At 41.8% G+C, this 23589-nt stretch overlaps 1 protein-coding gene across 1 annotated transcript in view; it reads left to right on the forward strand.

The window, feature by feature from the left end:
* Positions 1-23589, forward strand: part of Pdss1 (decaprenyl diphosphate synthase subunit 1) — a 44609-nt gene that overhangs the window by 16300 nt on the left and 4720 nt on the right. The window contains exons 5-10 of the mRNA XM_045150084.1: positions 4156-4297; positions 6865-6976; positions 7077-7186; positions 15965-16045; positions 16193-16306; positions 23255-23335. Of these exons, the coding sequence (XP_045006019.1) occupies positions 4156-4297; positions 6865-6976; positions 7077-7186; positions 15965-16045; positions 16193-16306; positions 23255-23335 (640 nt within the window). The remainder of the gene's footprint in view (positions 1-4155; positions 4298-6864; positions 6977-7076; positions 7187-15964; positions 16046-16192; positions 16307-23254; positions 23336-23589) is intronic.

Here is a 23589-nt window from a genome sequence, read left to right on the forward strand (position 1 = left end):
AGTCAACTAGTTGAGAACTGCTAATGTAGAAAAATGTTTATTTATATTTTATTTTTTATTTTTGGGTTTTGAGGTAGGGTCTCACTGTAGCCCAGGCTGACCTGGAATTCACTCTGTAGTGTCAGGGTGGCCTCGAACTCACGGCAATCCTCCCACCTCTGCCTCCTGAGTGCTGGGATTAAAGGCGTACACCACCATGCCCAGCAGAAAATGTTTATATTTTTAATTTCTTAGAATGGTATGTTATACATTTTATTAGCTTTAGATATAATAAGAAAAAGAACTGGGCCGGGCGTGGTGGCGCACGCCTTTAATCCCAGCACTCAGGAGGCAGAGGTAGGAGGATTGCCGTGAGTTCGAGGCCACCCTGACACTACAGAGTGAATTCCAGGTCAGCCTGGGCTACAGTGAGACCCTACCTCGAAAAACCAAAAAAAAAAAAAAAAAGAAGAAAAATTAATTGTAGGGGCTGAAGAGATGGCTTAGCAGTTAAGGAACTTGCTTATAAAGCCTAAGGACCCAGGTTCAATTACCTAGGACCCATGTAAGCCAAATGCACTCTGGAGTTCATTTGCAATGGCTGGAGGCCCTGATGTACCTCTTCTCTCTCTCTCTCAAGTAAATAAAAAAATTTAAAAACTTAATTGTAAAGGGAAAAGCTTATCAAATAAAGTTAACTATGTCTTAATCCAGACAACCATCATCAACATTTCTGGTGTGTATTGTCTAATCTGATTTTAGTATACATTAATTCCTACAAGCATGGTTCCTTTTTGTAATTAATCTTTTTAAAATTCTGTTTATTAGAGAGAGAAAGAAAAGCAGATAAAGGAGACAATGGGCATTCCAGGGCTTCCAGCCACTGCAAACGAACTTTGTGCATCTGGCTTTATGTGGGTACTACAGGGGATCGAACCTGGACCCTTTGGCTTTGCAGGCAAGTGCCTTAACTACCAAGCCACCTCTCCAGCCCTCAAATAAAATTATAAAGCCCCTCAAATATGATAGGTTCTCTGATGTAGTGGCTGTGTCACAGTTACCCAGTGGCACCCTAAGCAAGACTCTGATTTGATTGGTAATTTAACAATTCCAAATAATAATAATTGTATATGTATGTAGTTTATAGAATTTCAAAAATATCTGTGGATGGAGCTAGTGGTAGAGTGCTTGCCTAGCACACAGGAGGCTCTAGGTTTAATCCCCGGCACCTTACTAAGAAGTTAAAAAAAAAAAAAAAAAAAGATTTTGTTGTTTTGATGCAGGGTGTCTCATCATGAGCTCAGGTGGGCCTCAAGCTTCCTGTCTTCCCTCTTCAGCTAAATGAATGCTAGTGCCTCAGTGAGTGCTGGCCATTGCACTTCCTCCCTTTAGCGGGAGCCCACTGCCTGCTGACATCACTTATGATACTAGAAATGCTGTCCCTAAATCCCAGTTTAGGGGTACATGAGAAAGGCCAGAAGCCTTGACAGTTGTTTTAAGGTAAGTTCTACTACCAGTTAGTAAGAAGTGTGTATCTTACTAGATTGAAACCAAGTTGAGAAAATAGACATTTACCTTTTAAAACAACTGGAAAAGTTGTTTCTGTGCCTTCAATTCAAAGAAGGTAGAGCCTAGTATGTTTGTCTGGAAGGTATGTAGGTTTCTAACAAGATATGAGTCTTACTGATTGAATCAGTGCAAGCTCTTAAAAATCATCTGAAAGCTGGGTGTGGTGGCGCACGCCTTTAATCCCAGCACTCGGGAGGTAGAGGTAGGAAGATTGCTGTGAGTTCAAGGCCACCCTGAGACTCCATAGTGAATTCCAGGTCAGCTTGAGCTAGAGTGAGATCCTACCTGGAAAAAAAAATCATCTGAGAAATTTTCTCTTTTACTGATGTACTTTGATTTTTGTTTATGTATAACGAGAGAGAAAACACACATCTGGCTTTATGTAGGTGCTCGGGAATTGAACCCAGCCAGCAAGTTTTGCAAGCAAGCCTTGTTGACCACTGAGGTATCTCTCCAGCCCTGAAGTGGATTTTGTATGATTTGTCTCTACTTTTTTTTTTCTCATTCTATTTCATTTTATTTTATTTTTTTATTCTAGAGAGTAAGAGAAAGAGAGATAATTGATGTGCCAGGGCTTCAGCCACTGCAATCAAATTCCAGATGCTTGTGCCACCTAGTGGGAATGTGTGACCTTGTGCTTACCTCACCTTTGTGCATCTGGCTTACATGGGATCTGGAGAGTCGAACATGGGTCCTTAGGCTTAGCAGGCAAGCTCCTTAACTGCTAAGCCATCTCTCCAGTCCTACTTCTTATTTTTTAAAACATTTTATTAATTTATTTGAGAGACAGTGAATATGGCAGGACCTCTTGCCACTGCAAATAAACGCCAGATACACATCACTTTGTGCATCTGGGTACTGGAAAATGGAACCTGGGCCATTAGGTTTTGCAAGAAGGCACCTTAATCACTGAGCCATCACTTTAGCCCTGTTTCTTGGTTTTTAATTCTTCCTCCTTGTGAATGCTTATAAATAATAAGGAACACTTTCCAGTCAATTCCTGGGCTGAAAGCAATTGGGATGTTTGAAGCTGTAGGTAAGTAGAACCAGCTAAGCATGTCATTTTGAAATTATACTTAAAGCTAGAAGAGCAGACGCCCACATGCTGGCTTACAGTCTGTGGTGACCACCTGTGGTATTTATATAGTTAAGCCATTGTTTATGACTTGCTGCTGGGCCTGAGAAATTGGGATGAGCACTGCTTGTACAATGGCACACACTAAGGTCCCAGCTTCTTGCAGGGTTTAAGGAGGAAGGTTGCTTAAGTCCAGGAGTTTAAGCCTAGCCTGTGTAACACTGTGAACTTGCTCTGTTTCTAAAATAAAAGAAGCTGGAGGCATTCCCCTATGTTTTTTTCAGGCATGATCTCTATGTAGTCTCAGGGTGGCTTTGAACTCCTCCTACCTCTGCCTCCTGAGTGCTGGGATTAAAGGTACGTGCCACCGTGCCTGGCTTAGGTTTTTAACACAAAGTTGAATATGAGTTGGATGAAAGTAATTGATGTCATATTCAACATTTAAAATGGTAATAAAAGTTTTGAACATAGTGGCATTCAGTTCTTTTTCATGTGTGTATGCATATGTACGTGTGTGTGTGTACACATGCGGAGTCAGAGGACACCTTTCAGGACAGTCCTCACCTTTCCCTCATTGGAGGTAGGGATTCTCTCTGGATCTCAGTCTGCTGCTGAGTCTTGGCTTTGTTCACTGCAAATCTCTGGTCTCTACCTCTTTCTCACAATCAGTGTGCTGGGACTACTGAAGTCGGCCACAGCTGCTGGCTTTCTATGTGGGGCCTGAGGAGGACCAACCTTAGATACTCAGGCTTGAATAGAGAGAATTTCACCCACTGAGCCAGCCGTATCCCCAGCCCTGATACTTGATTCTATAATGAATTTTTCCTGTCATGTAACCCTGAAATTTTAACTGTAACCTAATTAGAAACTTGGATGTAAGGATCAGTAGAGCAAGCTTCTGTGAAATACTTATCCCTCTAAAGTGTGGAGATCATATGTCCTAAGTTGGAATTCATCACAAAATCTTGGCAGGGTTTCTAGATTTATTTTTCTTTATGAGAAAGAATTGGCATGCCAAGGCCTCCCGCCACTGTAATCAAACTCCAGACGCATGTTCCACTTTGTTGCATATGTCGCCTTGTGCGTCTGGCTCATGTGGGATCTCAGAAGCAGAACATCGGTCCTTAGGCTTTATAGGCAAGCACCTTAACCACTAAGCCATCTCTCCAGCCCAAGATCGTTTTAAAAAATGTTTTCCTGGTAATAGAAATGACCTTGTAGGAAAGGCAACATTTTTACACAGTTTTGCTTAGAGAAATACAATTCTTTATTCTAAGCCAGGCGTGGTGATGCACGCCTTTAATCCCAGCACTTGGAAGGTAGAAGTAGAAGGGTCACCTTGAGTTCAAGGCCACCCTGAGACTGCATAGTGAGTTCCAGGTCAGCATGGGCTAGAGTGAGACCCTACCTCGAAAAATCAAAAAAGAAAAAAATTCTTTATTCTAGTTCTAATGCCCAGTTGTCACACAATGCAATTGCTGAGAAGCTTCTAGGAGGCTGCCTGTTAAAAAGTATTGTTTTCTGTTAATTAGGGATATGCAAGCCAGCCAGCGCTCTGTAGCCTTGGTTGCAGAAATGATCCACACTGCTAGTCTGGTTCATGATGACGTTATTGATGATGCCAGTTCTCGGAGAGGAAAACATACAGCTAACAAGCTCTGGGGTGAAAAGAAGGTATGGTGTCTTTTTTTTGCTGTTTTAATCTTTTTTTTTCCCCTGAGGTAGGTTCTCACTCTAACCCAGGCTGACCTAGGATTCACTATGTAGTCTCAGAGTGGCCTTGAACTCAGTGGTCCTCCTACGTCAGCCTCTTGAGTGCTGGGACTAAAGGTGTGCACCACCACGCCCGGCTGTTTTAATCTTATAAAACACATCCTTTGGGAGGTTGCATTTACTTTTCACATTTGTCTCATGAAAGTAAACTGTGCTTGCTCAAATATGGTCTTCTGAATTTCAAAGAAGTATTCATGCTGTCTCTGTAAAAAGATTTGATAGACAACAGAAATACCTTAAGGAAAAAGCTTAGCATCTCTCATCATTTGCTATTTCATGTGGAATTCTGAGTGTACAGAAAGGGATTCTTGTGGGTAACCTGGAAAGAGTATCTCAGAGGAATCATGAGTTTTACTTCTGAGCTCAGGTTGCCTATGTCCAGCTTTGTCTCAAGCACCTGTCTCACTCATGAGCAACAGTGTCAAAGCTAATAAAACTGCAAAACCAAAATTTGGGAACAGTGTGTTCTACCACAAAAATTTACCTGTTTTTTAAAAAAACACAGATAATATGATAAAATTTGATTCATTTCTGTATTTTTATTTGAGAAAGTGACAGAGAAAGAGGCAGAGAGTGAATGGGCACGCCAGGGCCTCCAGTCACTGCAAACGAACTCTAGATGTGTGCACCCCCTTGTGCATCTGGCTAACGTGGGTCCTGGAGAAATCAAACCAAGGTCCTTTGGCTTTGCAGGCAAATGCCTTAAGGGCTAAGCCATCTCTCCAGCCCATTTTTATGTATATTTTTGTTTCCTATTTTGTTAGCCTTACCTGAAGACAGTATGTAAAACAAGGACTTTTGTTTGAGGATTTATAAATTGTGGGTTGAAGAATGAAAATGAAGTTGAAACTGGGTATGGTGGCCTGCACCTGTCTGTAATCCCAGTACTCAGGAGATGGAGGCAGGAGGATCAGAAGTTCAAGGTCATTTTCAGGTACATAACACATTTGAGGCCAAAATGATACATGAGACCCTGTATCAAAAAAGAAAATTCCAACCTCTGGGATCCTCATGACTTCCCTGGGTCAAGAGGATGATGATTCCACCAGAGCTATAGAGGCTTTTTTAAGTGCCCACCACCTCCTGCAAAGACCAAAATACTGGCTTTCAACTGTTTATAACATTCAAAGCTTGAAAATAAAACACAATTTTAGTAAGTCTCAATTTCAGTAAGATGCTTTCTTAGTAGTGAAAAACTTAGCAGCACATATAGGTAATAAAGTTAACAGAACATAAAGTATCTTTTCAAGCCAATTTGGTACCTGTAACAGATTTATAACTCAATATTTAATGAAAAACAGGAATCTTTGAAGTATAGAAAACCTGGACTTAATTTTAAATATCTAATGCTAACATAGGCCAATGTGCTCTCAATCCTGGAGACATTTAAGAAATGTTTTTTTGTAAATTTCTTACAGTTGTTTAAATCTTATATATGAAAGGGAATTTAGACAAAAATAAATTCTTTGCATTAAAATTTCTTTCAATTCTAACACAGTTACTGGGAGACATAACAACATATATATCTTTTTTAAAAAGATTTCTTTCTTTCTTTATTTGAGACAGAGAAAGAGAGGGAGAGAAAATGGGTGTGCAAATGGGTGTGCCAGGGCCTCTAGTCACTGCCGATGAACTCCAGATGCATGTGCCACCTTATGCATGTGGCTTACTTGGGACCCGGAGAATCGAACCTGGATCCTTGGACTTTGCATGCAAGCACCTTAACCAGTAAGCCATCTCTCTAGCCCAGCATATATATCTTTAACTCTGCAGAGTAATGTGCATGTGAAGGTGCTGTTTATTATAACATGTAATCCAGCTGTAATTTATCATTATTAATGAAGTTTGGGAAAGTTTTGATTACCTAATGATCTGTATAAAAACTTTGGTGATCTCTTGAGAGCTAGAACACATCAAGCAATGACCCAAATCTGTAACTGGTTACTCTTTGATTCTGTTGAGGAAGAGGAAGAAACATTATCAAGAATGACCTCTCTTGGGCCAGAGAGATGGCTTAGTGGTTAAAGCACTTGCCTGTAAAGCCTAAGAACTCATGTTCAAATCTCCAGGTCCCACATAGCCAGACACACAGTGACACAAGTGTGCAATGTTGCACAAGTGCACAGGGGGGTGCGCATGTCTGGAGTTCATTCACAGTGGCTGAACAGGCCCTGGCTTGCCCATTCTCTTTCTGTGTCTCTCTCTGCCTCTTTCTCTCTCAAAAAAAGAATGACCTCTTTCCTGTTTGGTAGTTTTCTTCTGACACGTCAGCTCCATCATTGGCTCATTGGTCTGTCTGGAGTTTCGCTTTAGCCAGGGACCCGTGTGCGTGGTGTACACACTCAACAAGTACTGCTCTACCACTGAACTCTATCACTAGACCAGCTCTGACCCTTTCATCTGAAAAGTGTTGTTTTGTTTTTTTTATTTATTTTTGTTGGTTTTTTTTTTTTTTTTTCCTGTTCTAGGCTGTTCTTGCTGGAGATTTAATTCTTTCTGCAGCATCTATGCTTCTGGCACGGATTGGAAACATAGCTGTTACAACTATTTTATCCCAAGTTATTGAAGATTTGGTGCGTGGTAGGTTGATTCTTACTGTTATTCTTTTTTACAAAACCCTGGTATTTAGCCAGACAGTGAATCCATATGGGTCTCATGTGACCCTTCTCCTTCTTCATAGGTGAATTTCTTCAGCTAGGATCAAAAGAAAATGAGAATGAAAGAATTGCTCACTACCTTGAAAAGACCTTCAACAAGACTGCAAGTCTCATAGCCAACAGTTGTAAAGCAGTATGTACGTTCTGTCTCTCTTCAAGTTGAAAAAAGCCCAAACCCATTTCTTGGTAGCCAGTTCTCCTAGAAAGTACTTCATGGGAGAATCTCAAAATAGTGTCCAAAAATCCCCGAGTCAGTGAGGAACAAGTCCATTCTTGCTGTGGTTTTGATTTCTACTGTCTTCATTTGGTATGTGGACACACAATATTCTTTCATCTTTTATTTCCCAAGAATTAGTCAAAAATAAACCTAATAATAAACTTCCCAGTTTAATTTCTAAACTATGTAACATTCAGGACAGTTACTGTCAAATTTCTGAAATTTCACCTTTAAAATTTATGAAAAGTTGGATGTGGTGTCTCATGTCTTTAATGCTAGTATTCATGAGACTGACGTAGGGAGGAATGTTTGTGAGTTTAGAGTGAGATTCAAGTCTGCCTGGGCTAGAGTGAAACCCTGGTCTCACAGCAAAAATCACATCAGTATTTACACAGGAGAAAAATGTCTTTTCTATTAGTATTCTCTATAATTTTTCGTAACTAGTAAATCTTCTCGATATCTCTTATAAGTAAACTATAATTCTTCTGAGTATAGATTGAGTATTATAACTTTTTCTTACTTCCTCCTTTGTCTTCTTCCTTCCTCCTCCTCCTCTTCCCCTCCCTCTCACTATACATCTAAATATTATCTAAATATTTAAATCATTGGCATATTTAGTCTGGTATTCATTGTTAGTTCATGAATAAGACACAATGTCTCCATAAAAGTCTTAATACAAGAAGTATAGGCATGTAGGTGTTGTATGCCTATACTTCCTTGCACTTGGGAGGTATAAGCAGGAGGATTTTAGATTGAAAGGTAGCTGGAGCTACATACAGAATGAATTACAGACCACCCTCAGCTACACCTAGTGAAATCCTGTCTCAAACAACAACAGTTGTTCATCTGAGCATCTCAGACTAGCAGATTCAGGACAGAAAGATAGGCAAGCAACAGTCCCATGTAATTAAAGCAACAAGAAGGGAAGGACACTAAGTTCAAGTATCAATTGCTATCTTGGAACACTCAGTATAATTACAGTGTATGGGGAACTTTGCTTAGTCCTTCGAGGTTTCTGTTTTTCCCATGTGTAGTTGTGTGCCAAAAAAGAATGAGGACAACACATCCTAAAAAGATCTGATTGAAACCCAAAGAATGTGAGTTATGTAGAACAAGCTGGCCACTATCTTAGCTATTTCATCATTTTTGTAATTGAAAGACTTTTATGTCTAAATTTCCAAGAAATTACAAGTGCCTTTTTTTGTCATTTGTGTGCAGGCAAGAGTAGAATGTCAGGTGTCCTCCACTCTTGCTCTTCTGCTTTATTACCTTGAGATGGAGTGTCTCTCTCTCCACCAACCCCCTACCCCCCCCCACCAGCCTGGAGCAATTCTCCCATCTCTGCCCCCTACAGGACTGGGATTATTGGTGTGAATGGCCATAATTTTTATTTTTTTAATTAATTTAGTTTTTGCAAACAGAGAGAGAGAGAATGAGAATGGGCATGTCAAGGCCTTCAGTTACTGCAAACGAACTCCAGATGCACGCCCCCACTGTGCATCTGGCTTTGCTTGGGTACTGGGGAATCCAACCTGGGTCGTTAGGCTTTTGCAGGTAAGCTCTTTAACTGGTGAGCCATCGCTCCAGCCTGTAATTTTTCTTTCTAAAATATTTATTGTGTGTGTGTGTGTGTTACATGTGTATGGGTGTGTCCAGGTCTCTTGCCACTGCACATGAACACCAGACACATGCACCACTTTTTTTTTTTTTTTTTTTTTTTTTTTTTGGTTTTTTGAGGTAGGGTTTCACTCTATCTCAGGCTGACCTGGAATTCACGATGTAGTCTCAGGGTGACCTCAGACTCACAGCGATCCTCCTACCTCTGCCTCCTGAGTGCTGGGATTAAAGGCATGTGCCACCATGCCCGGCTACATGCACCACTTTTGTGTCTAGCTTTACATGGGTGCTAGGGAATTGAACCGGGGACCAGCAGGCTTTACAAAGCACCTTTAACCATTGTATCATCTCCCCAGCACAAGTGTATTTAAAACCTACGACAACAAAAAAAAGACATAGAATCATGATAAATGCTAAATCAAAGAATGACCTATTTTAAATAGGTTTCAGGGCTGGAGAGGTGGCTTAGTGGTTAAGCATTTGCCTGTGAAACCTATGGACCCCGGTTCAAAGCTCAATTTCCCAGTACCCATGTAAGCCAGATGCACAAGGTGGCACATGCATGTGGAGCTCATTTGCAATGGCTTCTACCCTGCCCCACTACCAAGAAAACATGGAGGGGAGACAGGGAAAAATTATTCCTACTGTCCACTAAGGCATGCTGGTGCTATCCCAGAATTACTTTTTTTTTTTTTTTTTTTTTTTTTGGTTTTTCGAGGTAGGGTCTCACTCTAGCCCAGGCTGACCTGGAATTCATTATGGAGTCTCAGGGTGACCTCACACTCACGGCAGTCCTCCTACCTCTGCGTCCCGAATGCTGGGATTAAAGGTGTGCACCACCACGCCCGGCCCCAGAATTACTTTTTTTTTTTTTTTTTTGGTTTTTCGAGGTAGGGTCTCACTCTGGCTCAGGCTGACCTGGAATTCACTATGTAGTCTCAGGGTGGCCTCGAACTCTCGGCGATCCTCCTACCTCTGCCTCCCGAGTGCTGGGATTAAAGGCGTGCGCCACCACGCCTGGCTCCAGAATTACTTTTGAAGGGAGACTATCAGAATTCAGTCTAGTTAAGGACACTGATGTCCCCATTCTCTCCCCCCCAACCCCCGTCACACTCAAATAAGTAATTTTTTTTTTAATTTTTATTAACATTTTCCATGATTATAAAATATATCCCATGGTAATTCCCTCCCTCCCCACCCCCACACTTTCCCATTTGAAATTCCATTCTCCATCATATTACCTCCCCATTACAATCATTGTAATTACATATATACAATATCAACCTATTAAGTATCCTCCTCCCTTCCTTTCTCCACCCTTTATGTCTCCTTTTCAACTTACTGGCCTCTGCTACTAAGTATTTTCATTCTCACACAGAAGCCCAGTCATCTGTAGCTAGGATCCCCATATGAGGGAGAACATGTGGCGCTTGGCTTTCTGGGCCTGGGTTACCTGACTTAGTATAATACTTTCCAGGTCCATCCATTTTTCTGCAAATTTCATAACTTCATTTTTCTTTACCGCTGAGTAGAACTCCATTGTATAAATGTACCACATCTTCATTATCCACTCATCTGTTGAGGGACATCTAGGCTGGTTCCATTTCCCAGCTATTATAAATTGAGCAGCAATTTCATAAAGCTTTCTTCAGTACTGCTTTATTATTATACTTTTTTTGTTTTGTTTTGTTTTCAAGGTGGGGTCTTGTTGAGCCCAGGCTAACCTGGAACTTACTCTGTATTCTCAGGCTGGCCTTGAACTCATAGCCATCCTCCTACCTCTGCCTCCCAAGTGCTAGGATTCCATGCTCTGCTGCTAATTATACTTTTTGGTGACCAAAATCTTCATCAGTATATGTCATAGACCCAGTAGCATACCCCTGTTACTCCCAACACTAAGTTGTTGAAGGCCAGCCAGGGCTACATAGCAAGGACCTATCTCAAGAAAGAAAGAGGGACGAGGACAGAAAAAAGGCCTGTCCTCCTAAGACACACTGGTGTGTTAAGCTCATTGATAATCCCTGCAGGTGGTAAAGCTGCTAAAATTGGAATATGCAAAATGGACATACCCTAGGCACAAGGGACCAGCACTCTATGAGACCAGACCAGTAACTAGCTCACACAGTGGTGGGATCCTACCAAAGGCCCAAGGAGCCAGACCTATCTTATATGGGGAAAGGCTTAATTGTGTCCCAGAATTACTTTTGAAGGGAGACTATCAGAATTCAGTCTAGTTAAGGACACTGTTGTGTTTTCCCTTTACCACCTGGCTTCCCTTCTAACTTTATACACCTACTGTGTTTTCAGAGAAAACAATATTGACATGTGAGATAAGGCTGTCTAGAGAAACTTTATAACTTTGATATTAAATAGCTCATGTTATTTTCAAAATATGATTGGCCATTTATTTATATACTCATGTCAAATATACTGTATAGCTCGCCAATGAGGGCAGACAAATTGGTGGGAATGAGACCTGTCTAGTGTTTTTCAATACACAGTGATTTAGATGGATCCACAATCCAAAACTAGGGTTTGATAGTCTTGTGTTTTGTTTTTTTTTTAATGTATTTTTATTTATTTGAGAGAGGGAGAGAGAGAAAGCACGCGCGAGCACAAGCAAGCATGCCAGGGCCTTTCACTTTGCACGCAAGCGCCTTAACTGCTAAGCAGTCTCTCTAGCCCTTGTTTTGTTTTGCTTTTTGAGACAGGTTCTCACAGTTGCCCAGGCTGGCTTTGAACTCTCAGTCCTCCTGCCTCAGCTGAGACTGTGAGCATACATTGTCATATGAACTTTTGCTTGGCTTTGTTTTCTGAGTTGGTTCTCTCCAGGCAGGCCTTTGTGTGTCCTGCAATCAGTGGACTCTATCTCCTCCTGTTACTTCACTGTCAACACTTGCAGTGCTCCGCAGAATTGTGCTGTGGGGTCATATTGCCAGAACACTGGTGTCAAGTTATTCTTGTCTCTCTCTACAGGCCTTACAAAATCTGGCCAGTTGTCTAAATACTACAACAACAAAAGGGAAACCTTTTTTGTTATAGCACCCCCTCTCCTGGTCTAGGATCCAATCCAGGGTCTCTTTACAGTTGTCATGAGACCTCAACTCCCATGTGAGAACAGTTCCTCAGTCTTTGCTTAATATTTGTTTGATGTTTCCAGGCTAATTATGTGGCTGAGCCTATCAAATTGAGTTTGACACTTGACAAGTTTAGGTGCAAGTTGTGAATTTGGGGCAGGAAAACAAAAGATAGGCCATCTCATCAGGTTATCGCATTAGCTCTATGGTGTCTCTGCCTCATTACTGGTGATACTTTGATCACCTGTAGAGTAGTATTTGCCAGGAAGGTATTTTCATATCAGGTAACCATCCAGCTTCCCATCAGATCACCAGTCTCAGCATCTTGTCTGAGGTTGTCACTATTAGGATGGCTCTATCATTTGTCCTATGTCAGCATCCACGGTACACTTAGTATTCCCTTAAGTAAGCTCTCATCTGGGTGGGCTTTGGGACTTTTAATTTCATCTTGTAGATCACAACCCTTTCATCGTTTTACACTCAGTTGTTGGTTATTGGGCCAACAGGGGAGCCTCTTTACCTGACTCTTGTGTTCTTTCTTGTGGCACCCTCTTTTTTCTCAGATTGCTGCAGTTTGTGCAGGCAGTGTTCCAAGCTCATCTTGTGCTTTCTGGCTTTAGGAATCAGCCAGTTCTCTAAGGAGTTCTTTCTCTAAGGAGGCTCTTTTTAGAAATTTTTTATTTGCTTACAAAGAATTAGGTGTTACTTCAATAAGAATGGTATTCAGAATCCAAAACTTGAGTATTGGGTATCAATGTCATTGAAAAAGTATACAAATGTGTTAGTGCTGGTATAAATATGTGTATTTCTGTACCCACCCATGTCTTCAAAACTGTAAGACAGCTACCAATAATTCCAAATCCAATTTGTCCACTGGGACTCATGGTTTATTCATCTTTCTATATTTATAACTCTCTTCCCCATTAGGGAAGTGCTGGGATTAAAGTCATGCACCACCATGCCCGGCTTTATTTCATTTTTAATATATTATTTATTTGCCACTGTAAACAAACTCCAGATGCATGTGCCACTTTGTGTATCTTTACGTGGATGCTAGGGAATTAAAGTCAGTTCATAAGGCACTGCAGGCAAATGCCTTAACCACTGTGCCATTTCTCCTGCCCCCCTTGCCCCCCTCCCCTGCCAACCTTTTTTTTGTCTTTTTCAAAGTAGTGTCTCACTCTAGCCCAGGCTGACCTGGAATTCACTGTCTAGTCTCAGGCTGGCTTCAGACTCACAGTGATCCTCCTACCTCTACCTCCCAAGTGCTTTTTCATTTTTTAATATATATTTATTTACTTTCAAGGAGAGAGAGAATGAATGAATTTGGGGGTGCAGAACTGCTCTGAGCATCTGGTTTTATATGGTTACTGGGGATCTGAAACTCAGCTGAACCCATACTAACTCCCCTGACCCTTCTGCAGTATTTATAGTGGTTCAAATACATATTTCAAAGATAAATCCTTGTTATTCTTTTTTATTATTATTTGAGAGAGACAGACACAGAGAGAAAGACAGATAGAGGGAGAGAGAGAGAATGAGCGCACCAGGGCTTCTAGCCTCTGCAAACGAACTCCAGACGCGTGCGCCCCCTTGTGCATCTGGCTAACGTGGGACCTGGGGAACCGAGCCTCGAACCGGGGTCCTTAGGCTTCACAGGCAAGTGCTTAACCGCTAAGCCATCTCTCCAGCCCAATCCTTGTTATTCTTAACAAGCCCCTTCCAAACAGAACTTCCCAGTCGTTCTGAGATGAGTCTCATAAAAATCTCGGATAAGCTGTGGCTATGGAGAAAGTACTTAGGCAGAGCACAGCCTGGCTATGGCACCTGCATCAAGTGAGACTAGTCAGGCTCCATTTTCTTTGCCTTAATCATTTTCCACACTCCCCCCACCTCCTGGGAAATGTGAAGCATCTCCTGGCCTCAGGGTACCAGCAGTACCAGCAGTACCAGCTTGCCTTTTTTTTTTTTTTAGTGAAAGAGGTGCAGAGAGAAAGAATGGGTGCACCAGGGACTCCAGCTGCATGCGTCACCTTGTGCATCTGGCTTACATGGGTTCTAGGGAGTTGAACCTAGGTCCTTTGCCTTTGCAGGCAGGTGCCTTAAACTCTACCTCTCCATCCCCAGCTTGCCTTTTTCCTGAGCCATCTTCCCCAGCTCAAATTTTTTGTTTTCTCTTTGTGCTAGGAATGAAACACAGACCCTTTATGCTTGTTAGATTTACCACTGAGTTACATCCTCAGCTCAAGAGAATTATTGATGTGGCAAAACATAATAAATTCCAATTAGATGCCAGACAAAATCACTGAAGTCTTAGTTATAGTATAAACTTTTCAGCAACCTTGTGAGGTAAATACTTTTAACTCCTACATTTTACAGGTTAGGAAACCGAAGCACAGAAAGATTAAATAATATGTCAAGGGGCTGGAGAAATGGCTTAGTGGTTATGCACTTGCCTGTGAAACCTAAGGACCCCAGTTCGAGGCTCAATTCCTCAATACCCACATAAGCCAGATGCACAAGGTGGTGCATGCATCTGGAGTTCGTTTTCAGTGGCTGGAGGCCCTGATGCACCCATTCTCTCCGTGTCGCTCTCAAATAAATAAAAATAAAAATAATTAAATTCTTTAAATAATAATAATAATGATAATACATCAAGGTCACTGATAGTTGTAAGAGGCATAAATCCAACCCTGGCAGGCTGTTCCACCATACCAGGCTGATGCCCAAGAGGAATGTGGTCTGCAACAGAACCAAGGAGACAGGGGCTAAGGTCAGGGAACAGCTAATCACCAGCAATCTGTACCAGTTGGCTCCTCACTAAGAGCGTCACTATAGACATTTTCTCTCCAGGACAACAGTATCTCCCCTTCCCTGTCAGTTTTCTAAAGATGTGCCTTGGCCTGCTTAGCATACTTCTCAAGCAATAGGAAAGGCACTGGGGTAGCCAACCCTCACTAGATGTTTTAGTTGGTTTGGATTTTTTAGTTTTAAAAACTTCGCTTTCTCTGTCTGTCACTCTTCTTTCTATGTCACTGTCAAATAAATAAATAAAAATACATAAATAAAAGGGCCTGGAGAGATGGCTTAGCGGTTAAGTGCTTGCCTGTGAAACCTAAGGACCCCGGTTCAAGGCTCGATTCCCCAGTACCCATGTAAGCCAGATGCACAAGGTGGCACATGCATTCTCTCCTCTCTCCCTCTCTCCCCTTCCTCCCCCCTCCTCCTTCTTTCTCTGTCACTCTCAAACAAATAAAAATAAAAAATACTTCCAAGTCATACTTTTCACTGGCAAGTGAAGGGGGCAGGAGAGAATCAAAAAATACCAGTTGTAATGAAATTTGATTGCTTCTTATGAGAGAAGACCATGGAAGATCCTTCAGATAACAGAAAAACAATTATCTGCTAGACTGTGGCTTGGGGCTGTTGTAGACATAGCAAGAACAAATGCATTCAGAGATAAGTGAAATCACAAAAGTTATGAAGAGGAGTAAGTGGCAATTTTGTATGTATGATTAGATCTCTACTCCTAAAATGAGAGATAAATCCTCAGAAGTTATTAAAGCCAACAGCAGTTAGGCCAAGTGCTGGAAGCCAGTGTTTCACTTACTAGGATAGGTTTCTTGGAGTATCAGAAAGGTTTCCTTAACATAGTACCAGCAGATCTTGGTCTTATGAAGGCTGTTTTTCCTAAAGATTGTGAAAGAGTGCTTATTCCTGTTAAAAGGTGGGGGGGGGGCATATGAGGGAGTGAGGGGTAGATTTACAACTTAGGAAAATGGGCGAGGGATGTAGCTGGATGGTACAGTGCTTGCCTAACATGCATGAGATCCTGAGTTCCAAGCCTACCACTGCAAGACAAAAAGAAAAAAGGAACCCCAGTTCCTTGTTTGGTCTGATTTGTACCAGCACCTATGTATATATGTATCTGCTTCATCCAGGCGTTGCTTCATGTTTCTGGCTGCCAGCAGCTCACCTCAGAATCCTCTTTTTGTTTCAGGTATCTGTTCTAGGTTGCCCTGACCCAGTGGTTCATGAAATTGCCTATCAATATGGAAAAAATGTGGGAATAGCTTTCCAGGTTGGTATGCTCATTAATGGGAATGACGACGTATAGTCACAACCAGTCGTCCCTTATCCCCACAAGTGACCATCCTCAAAGCAGTGAGGACAAGGCAGCGATGCGAACATGGCTGTGTGCTTTATATTCCTTCTTCCCTTTTGCCAGCTCATAGATGATGTACTGGACTTCACCTCGTGTTCTGACCAGATGGGCAAACCAACATCTGCGGATCTGAAGCTCGGGTTAGCCACTGGCCCTGTCTTGTTTGCTTGTCAGCAGGTAGGGTGTACTCTATGACCCAACGCCTACAGAACCAATTTCTCCAGGCACAGCTGATGGGAAGTTTGAAATCAACAACAGCTGGAGAAGCATTTAGATAAGAGAGATCACAGATCTGTATTTGATCCTACTTTCATGACAGTAATTCCCCTTCTGTAAGCCTTATCTATGAAATACAGATAATGATCTTCCACTATTGGGAGGACTGACAGACATAATGCTTATTTTGTAAGTTGTGAAGCTCTGTGTGAACATTAAGGTGACAAAGGAGAATTAATAAATTTGAACACTGGCAAAGTGTACTGTTTCCACATTCTGAGTGTGGGACTTCGGGAGTCCCTCAAAGCTTCCTAAAAGCCATAGGAAATGTGAGGGAACTTCTAAGCCCAAGACATTTTGAGAAATGCCTCAGAGCCTCAGCAGGGATCTCAAATGTGAAGCAGCTAGGTATGCTTCATCATCTGTAAACTAGTAAAATCCCAGCACTCAAGAGACAGAGGCAGAAGGATCGCTGTGAGTTCAAGGCCAGCCTGAGACTACATAGTGAATCACAGGTCAGCCTGGGCTATAGTGAGACCGTGTGGGGGAGGGGGGATGAGGGCAGCGGGGAGAGCAGTCAAGGGAGGGCATCAAACAACACAGTTCCTTCTATTTTCCAGACTGGGAAACTGCCAAGAAAGTATAGCTGCCTCTGTTCTTTAACCACTGAGCCATCTCTCCAGCCCCCATGCTTCCTTGCTTAAGGCTTAGAAAGACTCAAGAGTGTTGCAGTGACTTCCAAAGCAGACATCTTCACAGCCGCTTCTGACCCTGGCCACATTGCTTTTGGCTCTGTCATATATTTGGAATGAGTGGGCCATTATCTGTGTTTGGGCATTATAAAAATGTTTTCCCCTTTGTGGCTTCTAATCAGTTACTCAGCAAACATGGCAGTAACTCTTCATTTTTAACTTTAATAACTTTTTAATTATCACTCATTCTAGAGATTGTGCCTCTTTATTTAAATACAAAGGTAAACCATGTCTTTTGGAGAAATCAGTGGTTTCATTTTGATATTAAAGCCAGTGGGCCCCTGTTTGGATTAGTTTCTGTTTGAAGGGAATTCAGGAGAGACCCTCTTTCATCCAGTACCTCAAGCAGAGCCACTAAAGGGTGGCAACATCCTGTGGACAGTTATGGTCAGCCAAAAAACAGGAGCTGTGGATAGAGATGTTGGTATACTTAGGAACATCTTCCCTCATTACCAGGCCTCATCCCCTCAAAATTTAGAGGCCCAAGTAAGAAGTAAAAGGTATGCTTTGCCAAGTATGGTGGCACATACCTTTCATCCCAACACTTGGGAGGCTGGTGCAGGGTACAGAGAAAGAACTTGTCTCAAAAGAAGAAAAAAGAAAGAAAAAGGCATGGGGCGTGCTATGAATGGATCCCTTCTACCAAAGACACTTAACTCACTAGCCTGAAATTCAGGGCAATTATTCACATGTGTGCCAAGTTCAGACAAAAATTTGCTAAAAAACAAAACTTTTCATACATGAAGGCACTAATGGAGAACATTTTCTAATATGTCACAAACCCGTCAGCCATGGAAATATCTGCCTGGAATAGACTTCCCTGTGTGGTAGAGTTCTCAGACACTGGTTAACAAACATGAATAGAGGAAAGTTTGATCAGCAGGGTGCTAAAACCCAGCCAGTTCACCAAGGCTCCTTTAGTTAGGCCAAAATCTCTCAACAATTACAAATACTTGACATATGCTCCATGATGCAAATAATTGAGTCCTTCTTAAAATCTTATGATTATTTAACTGTTCCACCATAAACATATTTCAAAAGAAATTTACTTTCCAGGGGTAACAGGAAGTGACTATGATCAAAATATATACATGTAAAAAGATTGTGTGTGTGTATACATACATACATACATATATATGTATACACACACATATATGTATACGCACACACTTTTTTTTTTTTGAGATAGTGTCTCACTCTAGCTCAGGCTGACCCTGGAATTCACTATGTAGCCTCAGGGTGGCCTTGAACTCCTGGTGATCCTCCTGCCTCTGCCTCCCAAGTGCTGGAATTAAAGGTGTGTGCCACCATGCCCAGCTAATAATTTTTAAATTTACTTACATAAAAGAGTAACAGCTAATTCTGCATTCAGTTATAATGGAACAGAGCAGACTGGAGGGTGTTGAAGGGACACCTTGTGTTACCTGTCAGGAACCTACAATAAATGGGAAATTGCTTTTTGTGCTATTGCTATTGAAGTAGAGGCAAGGAAAATGGATAGAAAATGAAAATGCCCCAAGCCACAATTTATATATATATGTATGTGCTTTCCTGGGAACTCCCAGGGTCATGAGGCACCTAGTCACCCTCACCTGACTACACTTTTCTCATCTGACCATAAGACAGTGGGAAACAGTTACACAACGTATCCTCAGAAAAGGGAACATATGATGAGGCCAAGCAGGAAGTGACTGGGCAAGACTTGTTTCATAAATACACCGGCTTTTCTGTCATGTGGCATATGGACCCAGAAGTTGGTCAAATACTTATTTATGGGCTGGGGGTATACTGTAGTGGTAGTATGTTAGGGCATGTGCAAGGTCCTGAGTTAAGTTCCTGGCACTATAAAAAGAGAAAAGAAAATACTGCTCATAAATTGTCTCCAAATAAAATAAGCTTAGGCTCTACTATTGGTTATATTGCTAAAAGTGGAGTTCTTAGCAGAAAAAAGGCCAAAAAATAATAGGTGGTAAAATTAGTTTAAAAATGTAATTATACAGCATTTTCTTTTAATGAAAATGTGTTGGTTTTAGTTTATAAAGCATTCTTTATTATCTCTAATCTCACAACTCCTCTTTATGGTAGATTCTATTCTATAAATAAGAAACAAATGCTCAAGCCTCCCCAAGCCAAAACTAAACATCTGGGAAATGGCACAAAGGTGATTGAACATTCCCAGGTCTTCTAAGACCAGCATTCATGTTACCACACCATGCATTATTATTACCATAAATACTGTTGATAATCAGTACAAGTAGGTCTTCCACAGGGTGGGTGCCTGGAGTGCCTTGGCACTGAACACTGTCCACCCTTGTGACTGCCATGCCTAATGGTTGAGTAGTCCTCAGGGCTTACAGTCCTTCCCACGGGTGAGCCTTGTTCACAGATTGTGTAACATTGAGGGTCTTGCTCGCTATGTAACCTCCTGCCTGAGCCTCCCAAGTACTGAGATGCAGTCCCTTTTTGTTTGTATGCAGCATGGTGAATGGTCTTGGAAGTAGAATTTGGTAGGCCAAGTAAATTCTATTTTTTCCCGCAGGTAGGGTCTCACTGTAGCCCAGGTTGACCTGGAATTCACTGTGTATTTTGCCACCATGCCCAGCATAAATGCTACTACTTTTTATATCACTGGGAAGGGGCTTCCTGATAACTATTCTTATTAGGGATTTAAGACTTCAGGGAGCTGTAGCTCAGTTGCAGGGTGCCTAGCATTTGTAGAATCTTGGGTTTGACTCTCAGCACCGCAAAAACAAAGTTTGAAACTATTTTTCTTAAGAACAAAAACTTCCTGTTAAATTTTTCAAGAGTATATTAGTCATGGAATCTTCAGAAATAAAACTGAAGTAGTTCCCTTTCTTTCTTGAGATTACATTACTTTTAAAGATCTCCCCCACCCCCCAAACTTTCTTTTCTTCTGTCATTTGATAAGTCACTAGGCCTAAATGTCAGGATGGAGCATATTTCCAACTGCTATCATCAGCCCCTGCACCAGCTGCTCAAGCTGATGCTTTTCTGGTGACGAGTTGGTGCCTTAGAGTTTCCCAAGTTTTGTTTGGGTAAACTCATTCCAATGTACTCATCATCTTTGTAGTTTTGTTTATGGATGGATTTCACAGATTTTGAATCTGATTCCTCCCCATGTTGTTTCCTTGCCAAACAGAACAGAGGAGCTGGAAAGATGGCTCAGTGGGTTTATGTACTTGCTATACAACATGACAAACTGAATTTGAATTCCCCAAATCCAAGCTGGGCGCATTTGCAATCACCTGTAATGCCCACCCTCCTACCAGTATATGGAAGGTGGAAAGGAGTAGATGGAAGGTGGAAAGGCCCAGAAGCTTGAGGGCCAGCTAGCCTCATACAGGCAGTGGACTCAAGGTGGAAGATGAGGACTGACACCTGAGGTTGTCCTCTGACATGTGCCTGCAAACACACAGATTTTAAAAACCAGCATGAGCAAACAAAAACTGTCTTCTCCCCAAGTCGCAGGCTCTGTTTTCTGTTCTTCCCCACATTGGGGCTAGAGGGATGCCTCTGCAAGTCCAATATTTGCATATGAAAGCTGCACACATGGTTTCCAGGAGGAGAATGTTCTTCCTGCAAGTGTCTTTGGAAATGCTTTTTATGGGAAAGCACCAGAGAAGCAACACATTTTCTCACACACATAATCCAGAAATCCCTGTGAAAATGATTTTACAAGGTGCCCAAGACAGGGTCACAACTGCTTGATCGAAAGTTTTAAAATAAGATATTTAAAAGCTAAAATAAATGCCTACCTGGTTTGGCTTTTTGCCACCAAAATTGACCAATTGGAGCCTTCTTGATTGGTTTCTGTTAACGCTTAAATTATTTTATTCTTTTTTTTTTTAAATTTTATTTATTTATTTGAGAGCGACAGACACAGAGAGAAAGACAGATAAAGGGAGAGAGAGAGAATGGGCGCGCCAGGGCTTCCAGCCTCTGCAAACGAACTCCAGACGCGTGCGCCCCTTGTGCATCTGGCTAACGTGGGACCTGGGGAACCGAGCCTCGAACCAGGGTCCTTAGGCTTCACAGGCAAGCGCTTAACCGCTAACCCATCTCTCCAGCCCCCAATTATTTTATTCTTAAAAAACTGGTTTTCATATAAAAAGTAACCAGGTGCTGGCTCTTCAAATTCTGTAAGCATGGAAGCTGCCTCTCATCTCCAAGATCAGAACTTTGCTCTAACGCGCACTTTTCGCTGAACAGAACACTCTTCCCTGTCTGCCATCACCAAGTGGGACTGTAGTATTTATTACCTACTTTCTTCTTAACCCAATGCCATGGTGATGATGAAAGGAGCACTTACTTCATCCTTCAGGCTGACTGCCAGGGAAAACTACTGTACGCATTCATATGTCCAAGATGGAACACACCCTGCCTGTCATTCCATCGAACTATAGACGAGAAACTGGAGGTGTAGGCTCCTAGGACAGATAAGGCGGCTAAGACAAGAGATTAAGGAACTCAATTAGCTGGGGCAGTTGAGGGAAGACCCAGGATTCAGGCTTGGATCTTAGGAAGTGGTGTCTGTCATCCTAGTTTCCTTGTTTGGCTAATGGTAGTAGTTCTAAATAACTAAGAAATGGAAATTATCTTCAATGCCCTTTATATCCATTTTCTTTTTTCCTCTTAATGGCATCAACTTAATTCTGGTCTCTTTTCACCTATTAATCTGTTATGACCATTTAGTTATAGAATCTAGAAGAGGAGAAAATCATATTCACTCTCATTCAAAATCTTTCCATTCCATGGATGTTTGTTATGTTGCTGGAGAGCCTAGCCAGGGACTTCGTGCTATACCTTCAACCTCTGTGACCTTTCCTACGGTCGATTGATCTCTCTGCCTCTATCTCCTTCACATTCAATGGATCTCAACTCTGTATGTTAAATACCTTAGGAGTTTTGATCACAGTGCCCAAGTTCAACTGCAAGTCAGTGTCATCAGAGCAATACAAGTGATTTTATTTATCACACCTCTCCCCCATAAATGACCCAGTATGCAATCAGCATCAAGCCCTACTGTGAAAATCTTTTTTATTTTTATTTTTTCTCTTTTGAATTTATTTACTAGGAGAAAGAGAGAAGAGAATGGGCACACTAGGACCACCTGCCACTGCAAGGAACTCCAGATGCATGTGCCAATTTATGCATGTGGCTTTATAGGAATCAAACCTGGATTGTCAGGCTTTGCAAACAAGCACCTTTAACAGCTGAGCCATCTCTCCAGCCCTGCTAAAAACCTCTTGTTGGCACTGCTTCAAGCAGCTCTGCACACAGTAGTTTGCTCAGAAGCTCCAGTAGCTTTCAGTCACTCAACTTGGGACTTAAAAGTACAAAATCTGCCAGGCATGGTGGTGCACACCTTTAATCCCAGCACTAGGGAGGCAGAGGTAGGAGGATGTTGGTGAGTTCAGGTCCACCCTGAGACTACATAATGAATTCCACATCAGCCTAGGCGACAGTGAAACTCTACCTTGAAAAGCTAAATAAATAAAAATTTTAAGTACAAAGCCTAATTCCTAATCTTATCCTAGACCAATGTTTCCCAAAATGAAGGCACAAACCAACACTATCAGTACCAACTGGGGATTTCGTAGAAATTTGTCTTGCACCCCATATGCTACTGTTCTAGAAGACAGGACAGAGGCCTTGCAGCTCAGGGATACTGATAGAACTTGCAGTTTTCTGCACCCTAAGTGAAGTCTTTGAGGTATCTTTCCTCCTGGCTTTTAGTACTGGACTAGGGTAGGACACCAGAATGAACCAAGACCAATGAAAGCTGCCTCTCTTGTGTACCACTACAGTCTCCACACATGGAAAACGGATGCTTCCTTCCAGCTCAAGTCTGTTTTATTGAATTGAGAACTGTACTGTGTTAACGTCATGCAAATGGGTCACACTCTTATTGGATTATCCTCTGTGTTCCCTCTCCCCGGCCCCCGTTCCTCACTGGGGTTGGATATTTATCATGGGGTCATGAAAGCTCCTGTTCTTTAACTGCTATAATTTATCTCTCCCCATTGTCTCTTAAGCATTTAATTTTTTTGTTTTGTTATTTCCTGTTGTTAGAAACTAGTGTTAGAACACTTGACTCTTCCCAGAGCAATAAGTCATTTCCTTTCTCTATGGTTAGTTCCCAGAAATGAACGCTATGATAATGCGACGGTTCAGCTTGCCAGGGGATGTGGACAGAGCTCGACAGTATGTGTCAGAGGTAAGACTATTTTTAAAAAGGGGCAACATCAGATACAGTATTAACTAAAAAACAAAAAATGGTATTCTCTCCACTTAATAGAAACTAAGCAGCTCATTTTTAAATGAATTTTTCAGGCTAAGGATGTAGCTGAATTTGATCACTGAGAAGATTTGGGTTCAGTTATCACTAAGTTTATAGAGGTCCTCAGTGAGCCACGGTTACTCTGGAACCACCTGTGTCCATCACTATCCTAACTGTTCCCAGTCCCAGAC

The sequence above is a fragment of the Jaculus jaculus genome, chromosome 5 (assembly GCF_020740685.1).
Source record: "Jaculus jaculus isolate mJacJac1 chromosome 5, mJacJac1.mat.Y.cur, whole genome shotgun sequence".
Taxonomy (NCBI): Eukaryota; Metazoa; Chordata; class Mammalia; order Rodentia; family Dipodidae; genus Jaculus; species Jaculus jaculus.